We start from the raw sequence: 23,090 nt of genomic DNA, 5'->3' as shown, positions 1-23,090 counted from the left end.
CAGTATAATAGGTTCTAAAATCAGACAGAGTGAGGTCTCCTCCATTCTTCTTCTTTTTCACCAATGCTTTATTTCTCCGGGGCCTCTTTCCCTTCCATATGAAGTTGGTGATTTGTTTCTCCACCTCATTAAAAAATGTCGTTGGTATTTGGGTTGGAATTGCATTGTATGTACAGTTTGCATTTGTAGACTAGATATTTTTACAATGTTAAATGTTCTTATCCATATGCATGTGAAAGCTGGACAATGAATAAGGAAGACCGAGGAACTGAGGCCTTTGAATTGTGGTGTTGGCAAGGAATACTGAATATACCATGGACTGCCAAAAGAACAAACAAATCTGTCTTGGAAGAAGTACAGCCAGAATGCTTGTTAGAAGCAAGGATGGTGAGACCGCGTCTTACATACTTTGGACATGTTGTCAGGAGGAATTAGTTTCTGGAGAATGATATCATGCTTGGCAGAGTACAGGGTCAGTGGAAAAGAGGAAGACCCTCAACGAGGTGGATTCACACAGTGGCTGCAACACTGAGCTCAAGCATAACAATGATTGTAAGGATGGCTCAGGACCGGGCAGTGTTTTGTTCTGTTGTGCATTGGGTCGCTATGAGTCGGAACCAACTCGATGGCACCTAACAACAACAACATATCAGGAGAAATAAACTACAAGTGATTGGAGTAGCAGAACAGAGGAAGATAACACAGAATACAGACAGAATTGTTGAAGGTTTGTTGGCAGAGAGCTTCTCTGATATCATGAAAGATGAGACAATACCTATACAAAAACCTCACTGAACCCCACAATAGGTAGATTCTAAAAGAAAGTCATAAACACATATTATAATCAAATTTGCCAAAACCAAAGACAAAGAGAAAATTTTAAAAGTGGCTAGGAAAAAGCAAAAAGTAACCTACAAAGGAAATTCCATAAGACTAGACTCTGACTACGTGGCAGAAACCATGCAGGCAAGAAGGCAATAAGATGACATAGATAAAGCCTTGAAGGAAAAAAAAAATTGCTACCAAAGACTTACATACCCAGCAAAACTGTGTCTCAAATATGATGGTGAAATTAGGGCATTTCCAGATAAAGAAAAGTTTAGGAAATTTGCAAAAGCCAAACCAAATTACAAGAAATACTGAAGGGAGTCCTCCAATTAGAAAATCAATAACATCAGATAACAACTCAGTATTAGAACATAGGAAAGAACAACCAGTTATCAACTCAGATAGGGAAGTCATAAAAATAAATCAAAGCAAAACACTAAAAATAGGGAAACAGAGATGTCAGTATGTAAAAGATGACAACATTCAAACAAAAAAGAGGGACTAAACAATGTAGTCATAGATCTTTCATACAGAGAGAAAGTCAAGGTGACATAAAGAAATAAAAGATTGGGTTAAACTTAGAAAAATAGGGGTAAACATTAAGGTAAACACCAAGAAGACTAACAATCCTACACATCAAAATAAAAGAAATGAAAAAGAACAAGAAAAACATAAAGACTCAGCAAATATAAAATGAACAAAAATGAAAATGAAAAGAAAATACATAAAGAAAAATGACTCAACACAGAAAATTAAGTGGAACAAATAAACTGTCAGCAACACCACCCAAACACACACACACACACACACAAATCATCAAAATGACAGCACGGAACTCATACCTATCAAAGCTTACGCTGACTATAAATGGACTAAATACACCAATAAAGAGACAGAGAGTGGCAGAATGGATAAAAAAAACACAACCCATCTATATGCTGCCTACAAGACACACCTTAGACTTAAAGACACAAACAACCTAAAACTCAAAGGATGGGAAAAAATATAACAAGCAAACAACAATAAAAAAAAGAGGAGGAGTGGCAATATTAATCTCTGACAAAGTACACTTTAAGGCAAAATCCACCACAAAGGATAAGGAAGAACACTGTATAATAATTAAAGGGTCAGTATACCAGGAGGACATAACCATAATAAATATGTATGCACCCAATGAAAGGGCTCCAAAATACATAAACTCTAACAGCATTGAAAATAGAAATAGACAGCTCCACAGTAATAGTGGGAGACTTCAACATACCTTTTTCAGTAAAGGACAGAACATCCAGAAAGACCCTCAAAAAAGACACAGAACATCCAAATACCACAATCAACCAACTTGATCCCATGCACATATACAGAACACTCCATCCAACAGCAGCCAAGTATACTTTCTTTTCAAACACACATGGAACATTCTCCAGAATAGACTACATATTTGGACACAAAGCAAGCCTTAAGAGAATTCAAAACATTGAAATAATACAAAGCATCTTTTCTGACCATAAAGTCAAAAATGTGGAAATCAATAAAAGGAAAAAAAAATCAAACATATTAAAACTGAACAACACCTTGCTCAGAAACTACTGGGTTATAGAAGAAATTAAGGATGAAATAAAGAAATTCACAGAATTAAATGAGAATGAAAACACATCGTTCCCAAACTTTGGGACACAGCAAAAGGAATGTTCAGAGGTCAATTTATAACAGTAAATGCACATCCACAAAGAAGAAAGGGCCAAAATCAAAACGTTAACCCTTTAACAAGTAGAAAGGGAGCAGCAAAAGAAGCCCCAGGGTACCAGAAGAATGCAAATAATAAAAATTAGAGCAGAATTAAATGAAATAGAGAATAGAAAAACAATTGAAAGAGTTAACATGACAAAAGTTAGTTCGTTGAAAAGATTAAAAAAATTGATAAACCATTAGCCAAAGTGAAAAGAGAAAAACAGGAAAGGAAGGAAATAACCCGAATAAGAACATAAAAAATGCAACATAGCCAACTGAAATTAAAAGAATTAGAATACTATGAAAAATTGTACTCCAATAAATACAGAAACCTACAGGAAATGGACAAATTTCTAGAAACATACTACCTACCTGAATTAACACAAAATAATGTGAAAATCTGAACATACTCATAACAAAAGAAGAGATTGAAATGGTTATTAAAAAAACCTCCCAACCAAAAAAAGCCCTGGCCCTGATTGTTTCACTGGAGAATTCTATTGAACTTTCAAAGAAGAGTTAGCACCATTCCTATTAAAGACATTTTGGAGCATAGAAAAGGATGGAATACTCCCAAACTCATTCTATGTAGCCAGCATATCCCTGATACCAAAACCAGGTAAAGACACCACAAAGAAAATTACAGATCAATATCCCTCATTTACATAGATGTAAAAATCCTCAACAAAATTCTAGCCAATAGAATTCAACAACATATCAAAAAACTAATTCACCATGACCAAGTAGGATTCATACCATGTATGTAGGGTTGTTTCAACATTGGAAAAACAATCAGGTAATCCATCACATAAATAAGACAAAAGACAAGAACCATACGATCTTATTATTTGATGCAGAAAAGGCATTTGAAAAACCCAACATCAATTCATGATAAAAACTCTCAACAAAATAGGAATAGAAGCAAAATTCCTCATAATAAAGGGCATTTATACAAAGCCAACGGCCAACATCATCCTAAGTGGAGAGAGTCTGAAAGCTTTCCTCTTGAGAATGGGAATCAGACAAGGATGCTCTTTATCACCACATTTATTCAACGTTGTGTTGGAAGTCCTAGCCAGAGCAACAAGGCAAGGAAAAGAAATAAAGGCATCCAAAATGGTAAGGAAGAAGTAAAAGTATCTTTATTTGTGGATGATGTGCTCTTATATACAGAAAACCCAAAGAATCCACAAGAAAACTACTAGAACTAATAGATTTCAGTAAAGTATCAGGACAAAAGACAAACATAGAAAAATCGGTTGGATTCCTCTACACCAATAAAGACAACTTCAAAGAAGAAATCAACAAATCAATACCATATACAATAGCCGACAAGTACATAAAATATTTAGGAATAAATCTAACCAGAGGCATCAAATGCCGGCACAACAAAAACTACAAGACACTACTGCAAGAAACCAAACGAGACTTATATCAGTGAAAAAATATACCTTGCTTGTGGATAGGAAGGCTTAACATTGTGAAAATGTCAATTTTACCCAAAGTGATCTACAGATACCATGCAATCTCAATTCAAATTCCAAAAACATTTTTTAATGCAATGGAGAAACAAATCACCAACTTCATATGGAAGGGAAAGAGGCCCTGGAGAAGTAAGGCATTGCTGAAAAAGAACAAAGTGGAATGCCTCACTCTATCTGATTTTAGGACCTAACATACTGACACAATAGTGAAAACAGCCTGGTACTGGTATAACAACACATGCATAGACCAATGGAACAGAATTGAGAATCCATACTTAAATCCATCCGCACATGAGCAGCTGGTATTTGACAAAGGCCCAGAGTAAGTTAAATGGGGAAAAGACAGTCTCTTTAACAAATGGTGTTGGCGTAACTTCATATCCATCTGCAAAAAAAAATGAAACAAGACGCATACCTCACACGATGCACCAACCTAAGTCAAAATGGATCAAAGACCTAAATATAAAGTTTAAAACGATAAAAATCATGGAAGAAAAGATAGGGTCAACACTAAAAGCCCTAATACACGGCCTAAACAGTATACAAAACATTACTAACAATGTACAGACTAGATAACTGGGAGCTCCTAAAAATCAAATACTTCTGCTCATCCAAAGACTTCACCAAAAGAGTAAAAAGACAACCCACACACTGGCAATCTGATCAGCATCTAATCTCTAAAATTTACAAGATACTGCAAAACCTCAGCAACAAAAAGACAAATAACCCAATTAAAAAATGGGCAAAGGATTGATAAAGAAAAATGTTGAATCCATGAAACATTTCATAACATGGAGGAATCTGGAAGGCATTATGCTGAGTGAAATCAGTCAATTGCGAAAGGACAAATATTATATAAGACCACTATTATAAGAAATGGAGAAAGAGTTTAAGCAAAGAAAAAAATACCCTTTGATGTTTACGAGAGGGGGGAGGGTGGGAAGGAGAGAGAGGGGCATTCACTAATTAGATAGTAGGTAAGTTTCATTTTAGGTGAAGGGAAAGATGATACACAATAAAGGAGAGGTCAACACAAATGGACTAAACCAAAAACAAAGAAGTTTCCTTAAAAAACTGAACACTTCAATGGCCAGCATAGCAGGGGAGGGAGTTTGAGGACCAGGGTTTCAGGGGACATCTAAGTCAATTGACATAATAAAATCTATTAAGAAAACATTCTGCATCCCACTTTGGAGAGTGGTGTCTGCAGTCCTAAACACTAACAAGCGGCCATCTAAGATGCATGAATGGGTCTCAACCCACCTGGAACACGGAAGAATGAAAAACACCAAAGGCACAAAATAATTATGAGCCTAAGAGACAAAAAGGACCACATAAACCAAAGACTACATCAGCCCGACACCTGAACAGCTAGATGTTACCTAGCCACAACCAATGACTGCCCTAACAGGGAACTCAACAGAGGAATCCTGAGGAAGCAGGAGAGCAGTGGGATGCAGACCCCAAATTTTTGTAAAAAGACCAGACTTAATGGTCAGACTGGGACTGGTGGAACTCCGGAGGCTAGGGACCCCAGGTCTTCTGTTACCCCAGGGCAGGAACCATTCCCAAAGCCAACTCTTCAGACAGGGATTGGACTGGAATAGGGGATAGAAAATGAGAATGGTGAAGAACAAGCTTCTTGGATCAAGTAGACACATGAGACTATGTTGGCATCTCCTGTCTGGACGGGAGATGAGAGGGCAGAGGTGGCCAGAAGTTACCCGACTGTTCACGAGGAGAGAGAGGGGAGGGAAGTACTGTGCTATCTTATCAGAGGGAGAGCAATTAGGAGTGTATAGCAAGGTGTAGGAAACCCTGGTACCATAGTGGTTAAGAGCTACAGCTGCTAACCAAAAGATTGGCAGTTCAAATCCACCAGGGGCTCCTTGGAAACCTTATGGGGCAGTTCTACTCTGTCCTATGGGGTTGCTATGAGTCAGAATCGACTCAATGGCAACGGGTTTGGTTTTTGGTTTTAGCAAGGTGTGTGTAAATTTTTGTATGAGAGACTGACCTGATTTGTAAACTTTCACTTAAAGCACAATAAAAATTAATTAAAAAAAAAAATGGGCAAAGGATATGAACAGGCACTTCACCAAGGAAGACATTCAAGTGGCTAACAGATACATGAAGAAATGCTCACGATCATTAGCCATTAGAGAAATACAAATGAAAACTACAATGAGAAACCATCTCACTCTAGTGAGGCTAGCATTAGTCCAAAAAACACAACATAATGAATATTGGAGAGGTTATAGAGAGACTGGAACACTTACGCACTGCTGGTGGGAATGTAAAATGGTACAACTACTTTGGAAATCAATTTGGTACTTCCTTAAAAAGATACAAATAGAAGTACCGTACGATCCAGCAATCCCATTCCTTGGAATGTATTCTGGAGAAATAAAAGTCCTCACACAAATAGATATATGCACACCCATGTTCATTGCAGCACTGTTCACAATATCAAAAAGATGAAAACAACTAAGGTGCCCAAAAACAGATGAATGGATAAACAAATTATGGTATATTCATACAATGGGATACTATGCAAAGATAAAGAACAATAATAAATCTGTGAAATATCTCATGGATGAATCTGGAAGGCATTATGCTGAGTGAAGTTAGTCAGTCACATAAAGACAAATATTGCAGAAGACCACTATTATAAGAACTCGAATAAAGGTTTAAACACAAAAGAAAACATTCTTTGATGGTTATGAGGGTCAGGAGGGAGGGAGAGGGATATTCACAAACTAGATCAAAAAAAAAAAAAAACTAGATAGTGCACAAGAATTATTTTCAGTGAAGGGAAGGACAATACACAATACAGGGGAAGTCAGCACAACTGGACTAAACCCAAAGCTGAGAAGTTTTTTGAATACAGCCAAACACTTTGAAGGACAGAATAATAGGGACAGGGGTCTGGGGACCATGGTTTCAGGGGACATCTAGGTCAATTGGCATAACAAAGTGTACTAAGAAAACATTCTGCATACTACTTTGCTGAGTGGCCTCTGGGGTTTTAAAAGCTAGTGGGCAGCCATCTAAAATGCATCAATTGTTCCCAGCCTACCTGGAGCAAAGGAGAATGAAGAACATCAAAGACACAGAGAAATATGAGCCCAAGAGACAGAAAGGGCCACATAAACCAGAAACTCCATCAGCCTGAGACCAGAAGAACTAGATGGTGCCTGGCTACCTCCAATGACTGGTCTGACAAGGAACACAACAGAGAGTCCCTGAAGGAGCAGGAGAAAAATGGAATGCAGAGCTAAAATTCTAGTAAACAAACAAACAAACAAAACCAGACTTAATAGTCTGATTGAGACTGGAGAGACCCCAGAAGACATGTCCCCCAACTCTCTGTTAACCCAGCACTGAAACGATTCCAAAGTCAACTCTGCAGATAAAGATTAGATTTGACTATAAGACATAAAATAGTACTCGTGAAGAGAGTGCTTCTTAGCTCAAGTAGATACATGATACTAAATGGGCAGCTCCTGTCGAGAGAAGGAGATGACAAGACAAAAAGGGACAAGAGCTGGTTGAATGGATACGGGAAATCCAGGGTGGAAAGGAGGAGTGTGCTGTCACATTACAGGGAGAGCAGCTAGTGTCACATGACAATGTGTGTACAAATATTTGTATGAGAAACTAACTTGAACTGTAAACTTTTACTTGAAGCACAATAAAAAAAAGGGAGGGGGACTATGACTGGCAGATTCTATTTGAATGGAAGCTTTCAGTAGAAGTTTACATTCTTCTTTTTGAAGCCACTATGACTTCTCATTTTTTTTTATTATGTCATATGTTTGAAGTAAATGAGTTTAAGATGGCGAAGAGTGACATAACACCATCTTATCTCAAATTGTTTTTCATATAATATATTGAGAACACAGTAGATTAGCAACCAGAATTCATATGGAAGCAACATGTGGTAACATAAATTGACAAACACATGAAAATATTGAATTCCTTAAAGCCTTTTAAGTGAATATTCACATGGAACACCATCTTCGTCTATTAAATAATGGTTGTCATCTAGCTAAATCTACTGGGAGTATAGATAAACCTGCATACTATTGCCTAGCCAGTGATATTGTGATTTCTCACAACTCCATTAAAAATCAAGAGCCAAAATATCAACCCACATTCCACAAATGTGAAGAAAAATGTGTATCAAAATTATAGGGACACAACAAGAAAAAAGCCGATTATGAAACCCTAAAAAGGGAGTAACTACTCTGTCTACAGTGATCACGGTCAGAAGTTATCACAGAGAATAGCTTAAAATATGCTCCATGAAAATAGATAGAATAAAGATTAAGGATCAGGGGATATTCAATGCCAGTTAGGAAGTAGCAAGGCTACATTTTTGCATTTTACTATAATGCAAATTGAATCAGACTTTCTAACGTCATTGGTAAGGTAGAGATGCTTTCGGGTGTACTCAAAAAAGACTGCAATGCAATTAGAGAAGTATGGTATATCCATGTCTGCAAGGTATGTGACTTGGAGGTGAGAGAAACAGGTAGAGAGAGGTAAATGCCTTGCAGCTGGTCTCCTAGGGCTGGGAATCAGCTGTCCTGAATTCTACCTTCTATTTTTTGGTCTTTAAAGATTTGCAATGTCCTGGGATCAGAATGACAATAGAAGTATTTGGTTAATGAGGAACTTTGGATATTGAGCCCCCAGGGACACAGAGGTTACAAATAGTCTACCTGTAACCACCTCACTCACTTCGATAGCCAAATAATATGCATGCAGACATTACCACTTTTGTATTCCTCTCCCATCAAGAAGCAGTACTCCACTAACAGATGATCCTCTTGCCGGGGAGCCTGGTGCCTCACTTGGTCCCTCTGCCTTTCCTAAGGAAAGCTCTTCCATCTACATCATCCAACATCCAGGACAGATGTCAAGCATCATTCCTTAGTGATGCCAGCCAGGTAACCCAAATCCCTTAGTTAATGCTTGGAAATGAGGACAGGTGTTTTAATACAGGTTCATCCAGGGGAATGATGCATGTGAAGATAGTATGAGCATGAAATGATTGGAATCAAGTCACCCTTGAACTTCTGCCTGTCTCCCATTTCCCTGACATGTTTCTTTTTATCTTTGAACCGATAGCAAGGAGTTGTCAGTCTGCTAGTGTCCTCTCTCTCCACAATGGCAAGGATCGTTTTCTTCCTGAATAGAAGCCTGCCCCTTCTCAAGCAGGATGACTGTTTCAAAATTCTGACATTTATAACATTCTTGTGGTGGTGAAGAGGGTTTATCAACATCACCTTATCTTCCCATTCCTGCTTTTTAACACACATTTGTATTACAGGTTTTCCCTGCTATCCGAAAGTAAAGTATTCCTATGAATCCTTTCATAAGCCGAAATGCCGCAAAGTGAAGAAGCAGTTACCATTAATTTATACGGAAAAAATTTTGGAAGGTTCCAAGACTCAAAACATAACCCACTAAGTCATACCAAATAACACGTATAACCTGAAATAATGCTAACATATAGTGTTGATATGCACAGTTCAAAGCTATTGCAGTTTAATGCCAAGTGTACTTTTCAAAGAAGGAGCTTTGGGACAGACTCTCGTCACTAGGAGCTGTGCAATGCCTCCTTAAAGGCTCACTGCAAAACACTGAACGCTAGTTTCGATTTTCACGTTTTTCTGCAAAAGTGAAATCCAACTTAAATGTCTTTCGGCTAGCGAAGAAAACCATTACTGATGTATTTTGTAAAAGCAAAGTGCAAAAAAGTGAACTTTTCAAAAGCAGGGGATGCCTGCATTTCTGTTGCCCCGTTCTAATTTCTGAGGAAAGCACTGGAATCCGAGACAGTCTCACCAGGCTGCCTCCAGAGTCTATTTTTCTCAACAAAATTACCAAGTATGTAAAATGACAAAAAGAGCACAAGGAATGTAATTAAAAAAAAAAAAAGACCACCCTCTTACCCTTTCCAAAATAAATAAATGTTGATGCTCTGCTCTATTAGCTTCTGCATTTTTAAAAAATAACCAAATAAAATGCATGCAGACAGTACCACCTTTGTGTTATCCCCTCCCATTCCACTCATTCTCATCCCAAGATGCTGCTTCCTGACCTTTGAATGCAATTACCTCATCTTTTCCTTCAGATTCATCAGCAATATGGGACCTAGAAACCAAACAGGTGTTTCGGAGTTTTTTCTCCTGGCACTGACAGAGGATCCGGAACTGCAGTCCCTCCTCTTTATCCTGTTTCTGTCCATATATCTGCTCACAGTCCTGGGAAACCTGCTCGTCATCCTGACTGTCAACTCTGACTCTCACCTTCACACCCCCATGTACTTTATTCTTTCCAATCTCTCCTTTGCTGACATCTGTTTCAGCACCACCACGATCCCAAAGATGCTGGTGAACCTCCAAGGACAGAATCAGAGCATCACTTACCCAGGATGCCTCACCCAGGTCTGCTTTGTGCTGGTTTTTGCTAGTTTGGAAAGTTTTCTCCTTTCAGTGATGGCCTATGACCGCTATGTGGCCATTTGTCACCCACTGAGATACACAGCTATCATAAATCCCCGCCTCTGTGGCCTGCTGAGTCTAGTCTCCTTGCTCATTAGCATTTCGGATGCCCTGCTCCTCAGTCTGATGTTGTTGCGACTGTCCTTCTGCACAGACCTGGAAATTCCTTACTTCTTCTGTGAATTTGTTCAGGTCATCAAAGTTGCCTGTTCTGAAATCCTCATCAATAACATCATCTTATATTTTGCAGCTAGCATACTGGGTGCTCTTCCTTTCTCTGGAATCATTTTCTCTTATACTCAAATTGTCTCCTCCATTTTGAGAATACCTTCAGCAGGTGGAAAGTATAAAGCTTTTTCTACCTGTGGGTCTCACCTCTCAGTTGTTTCCTTATTCTACGTGTCAGCTTTTGGCGCAACATTTACACACTCTTCTAGAAAGACTGCAGTAGCTTCAATGCTGTACACTGTAGTTACTCCCATGATGAACCCCTTCATCTACAGCCTGAGAAACAGGGACATAAAGGGAGCCTTGGGGAACGTTATCAGGTGCACACCTGCTTTTCAGTGATTGTATTATGTACTTTGGGTTGGATTTCTAGATTGAATCAAAGTGATAGAGTCACAGATGGCTACAACACACTCAGCTATCATATTCGGACATCGTGCTTGGAGACACAAAACTGACTGTCTGAGGGCCTGTTGTTAATAGATCTTTCCATAGAATCATACAGAAGACATCTCCTTCCATTTTATCACTGAGAATAACATCATATATCCCTTTCTAATGAAAGTTTTGTTTGGGGAAAAGAATTGCTATGAGAGCTTTAGACTGACCATGTAAAGAATATTTTCGGTTGGGAAGTTAATTCCTATAACCACTAAAAGCACTTAATCCAATGCCTGGCACAGGATACGCAATCAAATTTAGGTAGGACCATTGTGTTCTGTATGTTTCTGTAATTTATACGGCGTATTATTCCTTGTTCTCATGTATTTTACACTTTCTTCAGCAGTTTTATTGGTTTACCATTATTCTAATATCCATTAGCACGTTTTACTCATCTTCGTAATTAAATCAAATGAATGAATATTTGTTGAGTAGGCAGGGTAGAGTTGGTAGTCTTTTTTGGAACCACATTTGCTTTGATCCTTAAAAAACCAAAAACAAAAAATACTGATGAGAGTGTACATGAGATTTTCCTTTTCTCATTCGTCACCTTATGTTGCAGTTTTTCTTTCTCAACTCTGGTGAGTCCACACAGAGGCTGGTTAAAATTAATTTAATCATTAAAGTCTTAGTGGGTTGTCTGCACTCTTAGGAATCTCATGCAAAACTTTGTAATGTTTTCTTATGAAGAAAACAATTTTTCTACAGACATGGACTTTATTCAAGGAAGAAAGAGAGTAAAATGAAATGGGACCAAAGGCTAGTTGGCAAACTTAAGAAGGTTAGTTTCCCCACAATCACAAAGAAGCAGGGCCATCAGTCAGAATCATCTCTTTGGTGTTGGGATGACAACAAGACAGATCTTGTAGAAGAATTAATGCAGTGCCGGAGATTCTTCTGTTCTGGTCATCATTAATGGTGGCTGTGGGATTGCAATCAGCACTAAACCAAGAGGTCAGCTCCTCACCAGGCGTATTGTAGTGCAAAGCTGTCTCCATGTATGTTCATAAAGCACTTGCAGAGATGAGTCACCTGAGACCTTGTTTGTAGTGCTGTTTTCCATACCTCACCTAAGAACTACTGACTTTGATATCTGGGGAGACATCTGAAGGATGAACATTCTAAATAATTACTTCTTTGAGATTTTGATGCAGGCTGAAGTTTGAGAAGAATGACTTTAATATTAGAAGATGAAAGAATGGATTTAGAATCTAGAATATGAAAGAATCTGGGAAGTGAAATCTTTTAAATTTTACATATTATTAAAATATCACGTGCAAAGTACTGTATGAAATGTATCAGTAGTTCTTAAAGAATAGTAATATAATGAGAACTCATATACCCATGTCCCAGGTTATGAAATAAAGTAATGACATCACCATATAATCCAATGAATACTCTCCCTGTACCCTCCCAGTGGCAAACACTATCCTGAATTCTATATTTATCTTTTTCTCTGAAGTTCTGTTTTGTTGAATCTTATTGTTATGGATTTAATTATGCCTCCTAAAAAGATAGGTTGAAGTCCTAACTCCTGTAAGTGTGACTTCATTTAGAAATAATACCTTTGAAGATACTATCTGTTAAGATGAGGTCACACTGGAGTATGTTTGAACAGAGCAAGGGGATACTGAGTGATATAAAGTCAGGGAAGTTGTGTGTCAGGGTTGTGTCTTTCACCACATTTATTCAATCTGTATGCTGAGCAAATAATCCAAGAAGCTGGACTATAGAAAGAAAAGCATGGCATGACCTTAGGATTGGAGGAAGACTCATGAACAACCTGTGCTATGCAGATGACACAACCTTTCTTGCTGAAACTGAGGAGGACTTGAAGTGCTTATATGCATACATACATACGTACATACATATATATATATGTACTGTATACCATCCTAGTGGGAATGAAGTGGTGTCTCATTGTTGTTTTTAATTTTTTTTATTGTGGTAAAATATATATAACAGAAGTATACCATTTAATCTTAAGTTGTAAAATTCATGACATTAATTACATGCATTATGTTGTACTAACATCATTAATCATTTCCAAAAGATTTGCATTACCCAAAAGAGAAACTCAGTACACCTTCAGCAATAACTCTCAGCTTCATTTCCTCCCATCTACTGGTAACCACTAATAGACTTTGCTTCCTAGGCATTTGTATGACTAGGTGTTTTATATAAGTGGGATATAAGGAGCCCTAGTAGATCATAGGAAACCCTGGTGGCTTAGAGATTAAGAGCTACAGCTGTTAAGGAATAGTTCAGCAGTTTGAATCCCACCAGGTGATCCTTGAAACTCTATGGGGCAGTTATACTCTGCACTATAGGAAGTATAACAATTCCTACGAGTTGGAATTAACTTGACCATAAGGGGTTTGATTTTCTTTTTGTGGTGGATCATAAAATATTTATCCCTTTGTGCCTGACTTATTTCATTCAGCATAAAGATTTCAAGCTTCATCTATGTTTCAGTATGTATCAAGACTTCATTTCTCTTTATGACTAAATAGCATTCCATTGTATGAATACACAAAATTTTGCTTATCCATTCTTCTGTTGACTATGCAAAGGCATTTGACTGAGTAGATCATAACAAGTTATGGATAACATTGGGAAGACTGAGAATTTTGGAACACTTAATTGTGCTCATGAGAAACCTGTACTTAGATCAAGAGGCAATCATTCGAACAGAACAAGGGGATGCTTTGTGGTTTATAGACAAGAAAGGTGTGCACCAGAGTTGCATCCTTTCACTGTACCTATTCAATCTGTATGTCGAGCAAATAATCCAAGAAGCTGGACTGTATGAAGAAGAACTGGGCATCAGGATTAGTGGAAGACTCACAAACAACCTGGTACTTTTGTGGGAAGAGGGATGTCTTTGAATATACAATCAAATTACATAAGTGTTCTGTGTCCACGTGTGCATGGAACTTACAATGGATGTGAGCAGAAAGACTTGGAGGAAAGTGGATGACATATCCTTGGGGTAGGAATCAGCCAGTGCTAAGCTCTTTCTTTGAGCCTTGCTTCTCAACAATTTTCTCTGCCCTGAGATCAGAATGACAACAAAAGACTTTGACTAATAAGGAGCTTTGGATATTGAAACCTCAAGGGCCACGGAGACTACAAATAGTCTGTCTATAACCACACACTCAACAGCCTTGCCCAGGTCAGTAAGCAGCACAACTAAGAAGAAAAGACCTGGTCTTTATGTTTTTCTGCGCTCCCTGAGTACAGCACTTTCATTTCTATAATTCAGTGTCCAAGGAGAACTTAATGTCACTTCTTAGTGCTAGCACCTAGGTAATCTGAAGTTCCCTAACTTATGTTTTGCAAATAGGGAGAGATCTTTGTCTAACAGTCCATCTAGGGGCAGCTGTGAAGCAAGTACTTGCAGAAGATGAGCAGAATGGAGTCATGTGTGAGATTCCTGCCTAATTGTCGATCCTTTTGACATGTTTCCTTGTACCTTTACACCAATACTTGAACAACTGTCATTCTGCTGACATCCTACTCTGACCCTAAAATTCCAGGGACTTTTCCCATCTCAAGACAAACTTGTCCTTGCTCAATTTTGATGAATGTTGTAGATTTTTCCAAAAAATTTTTAATATTGTTTTGAGAGAGCAGGGGTGTATGGTGATCTCTTCTTACATTTCTATATATGATTCTTAATACTGCTTTGTAGGGAAGATCGTTGGTATTCATTCTATTATCTGTTTATAAGAACTCTGTGGGAGGAGGTGGAAAATTAGGCAGAACCCACAGGCTAAATCAGCCATTTACCTATTTCCTTTCATTGATCAATGAAGTATTCTAACAGGCACAACAGCACAGAAGAACAGGAGAAATACCCATGTATTTATGTTTCCAGAATTAATAAATTGTGATATTTTGCCATAACAACTATCTTCTTAAATGAACACAATAGTATGCATAAAGATGACGTACTCTTTTTATGCCTGTCCATTTCCCTCCTTTGTTTCTCAGAGGCAACTATAGTCTTGAATTTGGTAAGCCTCTAGGCATTAGGTTATTCAATAATTAAAATTTGAAGAAGGAGGTAGTGGAGGAGAGAGGAGGGCTGAGAGAAAAAGAGTGAAAGAGGAAGGAAAAAAGGAAGAGGAGGAAAAAGGAAAAAGAGTGAGCATAGAGAAGGATTTGTAATATCCATTTTGTTTCACAGTATAGATGTGAGGCTTCCTCTAAAATGACGGATCCTTGTATATCTATTATGTGTCTCATCACATCTATTTTTTCCATCAGACTCATCAAGAGCATGGAATCAGAAAACAAAACATGTGAAAAACAAGCAGGATTCCTCCCTCTCATACTGTCAGAGAATCCAGCACTGCAGCCCCTCCTTTTTAGGCTGTTCCCATCCATGTACCTAGTCAATGATCTCAGGAACCTGATCTTCATCCTGGACTTCAAGTTGAATCCTACCTCTGCTCTGTAGTAGCTGTCTGACCTTTGACAATTTGCTTCAAGCTCAGTTTCAACATCTATAAAGTTGGCATAAGTATATAAGTTCATGTGTTGGGTAATGTTGGAGTTGCCCCAACTTTAGAAGTGATACAAACAGGGTCAAACATTAAAAACAATTATCACTCCTAACAAAGTTTTCAGAGATTGGGAAGTCCAGGTATGCAGCTATAATGTTGCATTTTCACTCTTCATATGTTGGTTCCTCCCTAAGGTTGTTTTCCTTATGGTCACCAAAGGTTGCAGTAGTACATAGATCATTTCAGAAAGAACAATAGGAACAGAAACCTGACTGCCTCTATTTGGTCTCTTTGTAATGGAGAGATAGTCTTCCCAAGGAATCATTTAGAAGACAGCCCATATTATCAGCCTGGTATGGTACATATGCACCTCCCAAATCTAATTACTTTTAAGAGAAATTTCATTACCTTGGGAGGCTTAGACTAATTCTTTTATTAGGAAAGTCTGATGTGGAGTCAAGCACCATAGTGACTACAAGTGCGTACTTTAATGTCAATTCGTATTACTGTGGTGGCTTGTATGTTGCTGTAATGCTGGAAGCTATACCACCAGTATTTCAAACATCAGCAGGGTCACCTATTGTGGACAGGTTTCAGTAGAACTTCCAGACTAAGGCAGACTGGGAAGAAAGGCCTAGCAATCTACTTCTAAAAATCAGCCGATGAAAACATGATGGAGAACAGAATATGGTTCTGGATCTTCAACTCACTTACTTTGAATGCATCATCAGAAGGGACCAATCACTAGAAAGACATCATGTTTTATAAAGCTGAGGAACAGCAAAGGCCAGGGAAATCTTCAAGGAGATGGATTGACAACAGCCACTACAATGAACACAAACATACCAAAAACTGTGAAGGTGGCACAAGATCAAGGAGGATTTCATTTGGTTATACATGGGGTCCAATTAGTTGGTGCTGACTCAGTAGCAACTAACAGCAACAAATACAATGCCTGCCACCTAAGAAGTATTCAATGTGCTCAATGAATGTGAGCCAACACAACTTTATTCCAGGTCTGGCTTTCTCATTCTGCTCCTTTCTTTTCTTTCCTGCTTTTTTTTTTACTTTCACATATTAGAAGCACTTGCTTCAGCACTTAGCCTAGCAGAGCAACTTTAACTGTTAATCCCATTTGGAAGTGCCTCAGAAGAAGAGCACTTCTGTACCCAATGCCAAGCCTCCTCCTAGGTTGCAACCAATGACGCATCAACACACCTTTTAAAGGCCTGACCCTCTTCCTCAAACTAGGATAATTCAAAAGGGCCATTTCAGTTCCAGAGCTCCCTGCAGGGTCAGCAGAGGCTAATCTTCAGACTGCATCCCAACTCAATTTCTTCCTCTGCCCAATCCTTCTCCCTTCCTTTCTCTTTCACATGTGCTGATCCAAGAAGTACTCCCTAAGAAATCTTTGGCATCCTAATCTTCTTCCCAGGAAACCTAACCTGATGCACTAAGAAAAGCATGACTGGAGGAGGTGAAGCCAAGATGATGGAGTAGTCAGATACTTCTTGTGGTCCCTCTTCAACAAAGACACACACACACACAAAAAGTAAAGTGAATATATATGAAAATCTAAGAGTCCTGAACATCAAAGACAAAGTTGAGAAACCGGACTGAGCAGCAGGGGGACAGACAGTTCAGAAGTAGCTATGAGTTGCCAGTCCTGACCTGGCTGGAAATGGCACCCTGCAGGCTGAGTCAACAGGCACAAGTGGAGAGGCAAGCAGTGACACTTGGGACGCGTTTTCCACATCAGAAGAGAGTGCTCAAACCTCCAGAATCAGCAAGAAAAGGTGATAAGTTGGCAAAAGATAAGTACAAGATCTAACCAACTGTATGATTTTAAAAAAAGCTTTTTGGGAAGTACCTCTTTCCCGTTTATCTGCCCTTTCTCCACTCTGCTCTAGGTCCCCGGCCAACTTCAGCTATCACTGCACTCCTTGGGCCAGAAGTAGGACTCGTTACACACCCCAGCCATTCTCCTGGCTTTGGAGAGGGAACAAATTAACAAACAGGAAAAATTAATCTACCAGTTCCCCTAAGCTGGGAACTTGGGGCAGACATAGCCCTTTACCTAGGCACAGGCATAAGGGGTCCAAAGACTTTGAATGCCTTTCACCACTACATAGAGCTGTGTGGGCCCATTTCAACAGCGTAAGCCCTCATAAGCACAGTATAACAGGGTGTATTACTGAAGTCTACTTTCATCTGTATCTGTCATAAGGGGGAGTGGTAGGTTCATGACATTTGACACCGCCCTGCCCTTTAAGCACAGTCCTCACCTACCAACATCAGGGGCCTGAGTACTGGTGGCTCCACTCACTCTACTGAACCACCCATGACAGGGATGCAAGAATAAGTGGTAACTCCTAGCCCTTACAGCCAGTAGTCTTGAGTGTCCATAGTCTGGCTGCAAAACCCACCTACCTACATACTCTAGGGAACAGGAACACACCTTCCACACAGACACTCAGCAGCAGCACTCAGCCCCCTGCCTTGATGAGCATATGACCCTTTACTACAGCCAGATACCTGTGCCTGCTCCAACCACTCCTGCCCATCTAGGACTGTAGGTGAGAATCTGCACTACACACTCGGTGACCAACGACAAGAAACCTAGCTGGATCCACCCAAGATAAGTAAATGGACTCCTGGGCTTACCAACCTAGTAATAGCACCAGCCACCTGGAGACAGGATATGAGAGTTTCAAAGGTGCCAATAATCAAACTAGCTCACACGAACAGCCTATGTGGGTATATGAAAACAAAACAAGAAGCTAGGATGCAGTAAACAAACATAAAAAACATAAATATAGTAACTTATTGATAGCTCAGGGATAACAGTCAATATAAAAATCACATAAAGAGGCAGACCTTGATGACTTCAGCAAGCCACCAAAACAAGGAATCAAGAAACCCTCCAGACAAAGAAAATTTCTTGGAATTACCAGAGGTAGAATTCAAAAGACTAATATGCTAAAATCTTCAAGAGATCAGGAAGATCAAGCAAAATGCAGAACAAGCCAAGAAACACAGAGACAAAGCCACAGAGGAACTTAAGAAGCTTATACAAGAGCATAATGACAAATATAACAGGCTGCAAGAATCCACAGAGAGACGTCAAACAGAAATCCAAAAGATTAACAATAAAATTTCAGAATTAGACAACTCAATAGAAAGCCATAGGAGCAGAATTGAGGCAATGGAAGTCAGAATTAGCGAGACTGAAGACAAAGCACTTGACACCAACTTATTTGAGGAAGAATCAGATAAAAGATTTTTTTTAAAAAAATGAAGATGCCCTAAGGATTATGTGAGACTCTATCAAGAGGAAAACCTACGAGTGGTTGGAGTACCAGAACAGGGGGTGAATAACAAAGAATACAGAGAGAATTTTTGAAGATTTGTTGGCAGAAAGCTTCACTGAAATCATGAAAAATGAGAAGATATCTATCCAAGGAGCTCACCAAACCCATAAAAGATAGATTACAAAAGAAAGTCACCAAGCCAAAAAAAGTCACCAAGACATATTATAATCAAACTTGCCAAAACCAAAGATAAAGAGAGAATTTTAAAAGTGGCTAAAGATAAACAAGAAGTTACACAGAAGAATCCATAAGACTAAGCTCAGACTACTCAGCAGAGACCATGCAGGCAAGAAGGCAATGCAATGATACATATAAAGCCTTGAAGGAAAAAAAAAATTGCCAGCCAAGATTTATATATCCAGCAAAACTGTCTCTCAAATATGATGGCAAAATTAGGACATTCTCAGATAAATAGAAGTTTAGGGAATTGGCAAAAACCAAATCAAAATTACAAGAAATACTAAAGGGAGTCCTCCAGTTAGAAAAATCAATAACATCAGATAACAACCCAAGACTAGAACACAGGACGGAGCAACCGGATATCAACCCAGATAGGGAAGTCACAAAATTAATCAAAGCAAAACACAGAAAATAGGGAAACAGAGGTGTCAATATGTAAAAGACAACAACACTAACACAGAAAAGAGGGACTTAAAAATGTGGTCATTGATCTTTCATTTGGATAGGAAGGCAAGGCAATATAAAGAAATAAAAGATTGGTTTAAACTTAGAAAAATAGCGGTAAATATTAAGGTAACCACAAAAGAAACTAACGATCCTATCAAAAAACAAGAAAAACATAAGACTCAGCAAATAAAAAATCAACAACAATGAAAAAGGTGAAAAGAAAATGCATAAAAACAACTCAGCACAGAAAATTAAGTGAAACAAAGAAACTACCAACAAACAACGCACCAAAAAAGACATCAAATGACAGCACTAAACTCACACCTGTCAATACTTACTCTGGATGTAAATGGACTAAATGCACCAATGAAGAGACAGAGTGGCAGAATGGATAAAAAACACGATCCATCTATATGCTGCCTACAAGAGACACACCTTAAAGACACAAACTAAAACTCAAAAGATGGAAAAAAATCTATCAAGCAAACATCACAGAAGGAACAGGAGGTGGTTGAATGGACACGGGAACTCCAGGGTGGAAAGGAGGAGTGTGCTATCACATTATAGGGAGAGAACTAGGGTCACATAACAATGTGCGTGTAGATATTTGTATGAGAAACTAACTTAAACTGTAAACTTTAACTTAAAACACAATAAAAAAAATATGGCCAATTCTATTTGAATAGAAGGTTTCAGTAGAAATTTACATTCTTCTTTTTGAACCCACTATGCCTTCTTATTTTTTAATTATGTCATACGTTTGAAGTGAATGAGGTTAGGATGGTGAAGGGTGACATTATAATGCCATCTTGTCTCCAATTGTTTCTCATACAACATATATTGAGAATACTGTAGATTAGCAAATAAAATTCATATGGAAACTACACGTAGTAAAATCAATGGATAAAAATATGAAAACATTGTATTCATTAAAGATGAAGGTTTTTAAGTGAATATTCACATGGGACACCATCTTCATCTATTAAATAATTTTTGTCATCTAACTAAATCTACTGAGTATGGATAAACCTACATACTAATGCCTAGCCAGTGACCTTGTGATTTCTCACAGCTCCATTAAAAATCAAAAGCCAAAATATCAACCCACATTCAACTGTGAAGAGAAATGTGTATCAAAATTACTGGGACACAACAAAAAAAAAGCTAAATATGAAACCATAAAAAGAGAGTAACAGGTCTATCTATAGTGATCACAGCCAGAATTGATCACAGAGAATAGCTTAAAATATGCTCTGTATAAACATACAGAATGAAGAGTGAGGATCACGGGATATTCAAATGACACGAACAATGCTACAGATTTACATTTTATCATAGCCTAGCTATATTTCTCAAGATATTATCTCTACCATCATATATAAATCATATTTTCACACCTAAAATTGGAATCAGACTTTTTAATACCATTGGTGAGATGGATATGCTTTCGGTTGTACTTAAAAAGGCAGCAATGCAATTAGAGAAGGATGGTTTACCCACATGTGCAAGGTATGTGACATGAAGGTAAGAGAAACAGGTAGAGAGAAGTAAATGGCATACAGCTGGTCCCCCAGGGACTGGGAATCAGCTTTCCTGAATTCTACCTTCTATTGTCCTGGCCCTTAAAGATATTCACTGTCCTGCCATCAGAATGACAAGAAAAGTGTTTGGTTAATGAGCAGCTTTGGATATTCAGCCCCCAGGGACCTAGAGAGTACAAATAGTCTACCTGTGACGACCTCACTCAGTATTCCTCCCCCATCCAGGAAACAGCACACCTGGGAATCCTCCCACAGATGAGCCTCTTGCTCAGGGGCCTGATGCCTCACTTGGTCCTTCTGCATTTCCTGAGCAAAGCTCTTCCACCTGCATCATCCAACATCCAGGGCAGATGTCAAGCATCATTCCTCACTGATGCCAGCCAGGTAACCTAAATCCCTTAGTTAATGTTTGGAAATGGAGACAGGTGTTTTAATAGTTTCATCCAAGGGAGTGATGTACGTGAAGATAGTATGTGCATGAAATGACTGGAATCAAGTCACCCCTGAACTCCTGCCTAACTATCTCCCATCTTTCCGACATGTTTCCTTGTATCTTTGCACTGATGTCAAGGAGCTGTCATTCTACTAGTGTCCTCCTCCCTCTCCACAATGACAAGGACCATTTTCCTCCTGAACAGCCCCTTCTCTAGCATGATGACTGCTTTAAAATTCTCTGTAATTTCAACATTCTTGTGGTGATGAAACAGGGCTCATTAATATCACCTTATCTTCCCATTCCTGGCTCTCAACATACCTTTACATTACAAGTTTCTCCCACTACCTGAAAGTAGAACATTCCTATGAAATATTTCATAAGCCGAAATGGTGTAAAGTGAAGAAAATTATCATTAATGTATACGGGAAAATTTTGTGAGCATTCCCAGACCCAAAAAATAACTCACCAAATCATACTAAGTAACACATACGAACTTAAAATGACACTAACGTACAGCGTTAACAGACAGTTCAAAACTATGCCATTTTACACTGAGATGCTGAGTGTAGGTCCCAGGGAAGGGACTTGTCCAAAAGACACTGACTTCTCAGGGTGTGAGCTGCTTCTTAGATGGCTTTCTGTAGAATGAACACTAAACGCTAGTTTCCCTCTTCCCCTTTTTTTATAAATGTGAAAAGTCTCTTCGGATACCTTTTAGTTAATGGAGAAAACAAGTATTAATGTGGATCTTTCATAAAAGTAAAGTGGAATAAAGTGAACTTTCGAAAAGCAGGAGATATATTTATTTCTGTTGCCCAGTTCTGACCTCTGGAGAAAGAGGTCGTGTCCAAGACAGACTCATCACCTGCCTCCCAGTCTGTTTTTTCCAAATTGCCAAATATTTAAAATGAACAAAAATAGTGTAATAAAAAAAGACCACCCTTTCATCCTTTTCCAAAATAAATAAATATTGACACTCTGTTATATCAGCTTCTTTTTTTTTTTTTTAACTAAATAACATGCACACATATGGCTCTACCTTTGTATTTCCCTCCATTCTTCTCATTCTCATCCCAAGATGGTGTTTGCTGACATTTGATTGTAAGTCACCTCATCTTTTCCATTAGATTCATCGACAATATGGAACCTAGAAACCAAACAGTTGTTTCAGAATTCCTTCTCCTGGCACTGACAGAGGATCCCGAAGTGCAGCCTCTCCTCTTCAGCCTGTTCCTGTCCATATATCTGGTCACTGTCCTGGGAAGCCTGCTCATCATCCTGGCCGTCAGCTCTGACCCCCACCTCCACACCCCCATGTACTTCTTTCTTTCCACTCTCTCCTTTACTGACATCTGTCTCAGCACCACCACGATCCCAAAG

At 38.6% G+C, this 23,090-nt stretch overlaps 1 protein-coding gene across 1 annotated transcript; it reads left to right on the top strand.

Moving 5' to 3' along the window:
• Positions 1–10,438: 10,438 nt before the first annotated feature.
• LOC126070977 (olfactory receptor 7G3-like) lies at positions 10,439–11,125 on the top strand. The gene has a single exon (XM_049875294.1). It carries the CDS (start codon positions 10,439–10,441, stop codon positions 11,123–11,125), a length of 687 nt encoding a protein of 228 aa, XP_049731251.1.
• The last annotated feature ends 11,965 nt before the right edge of the window (positions 11,126–23,090 follow it).

This window comes from Elephas maximus, chromosome 3, assembly GCF_024166365.1.
Source record: "Elephas maximus indicus isolate mEleMax1 chromosome 3, mEleMax1 primary haplotype, whole genome shotgun sequence".
NCBI lineage: Eukaryota > Metazoa > Chordata > Mammalia > Proboscidea > Elephantidae > Elephas > Elephas maximus.
Note: the sequence above shows the minus strand (reverse complement) of the source record. Positions and strands in the feature narration are given on the sequence as shown.

Coding starts and splice junctions, on each gene's coding strand:
- LOC126070977 (XM_049875294.1), top strand. CDS start 10,439: ATGCTGGTGAACCTCCAAGGACAGAATCAGAGCATCACTTACCCAGGA.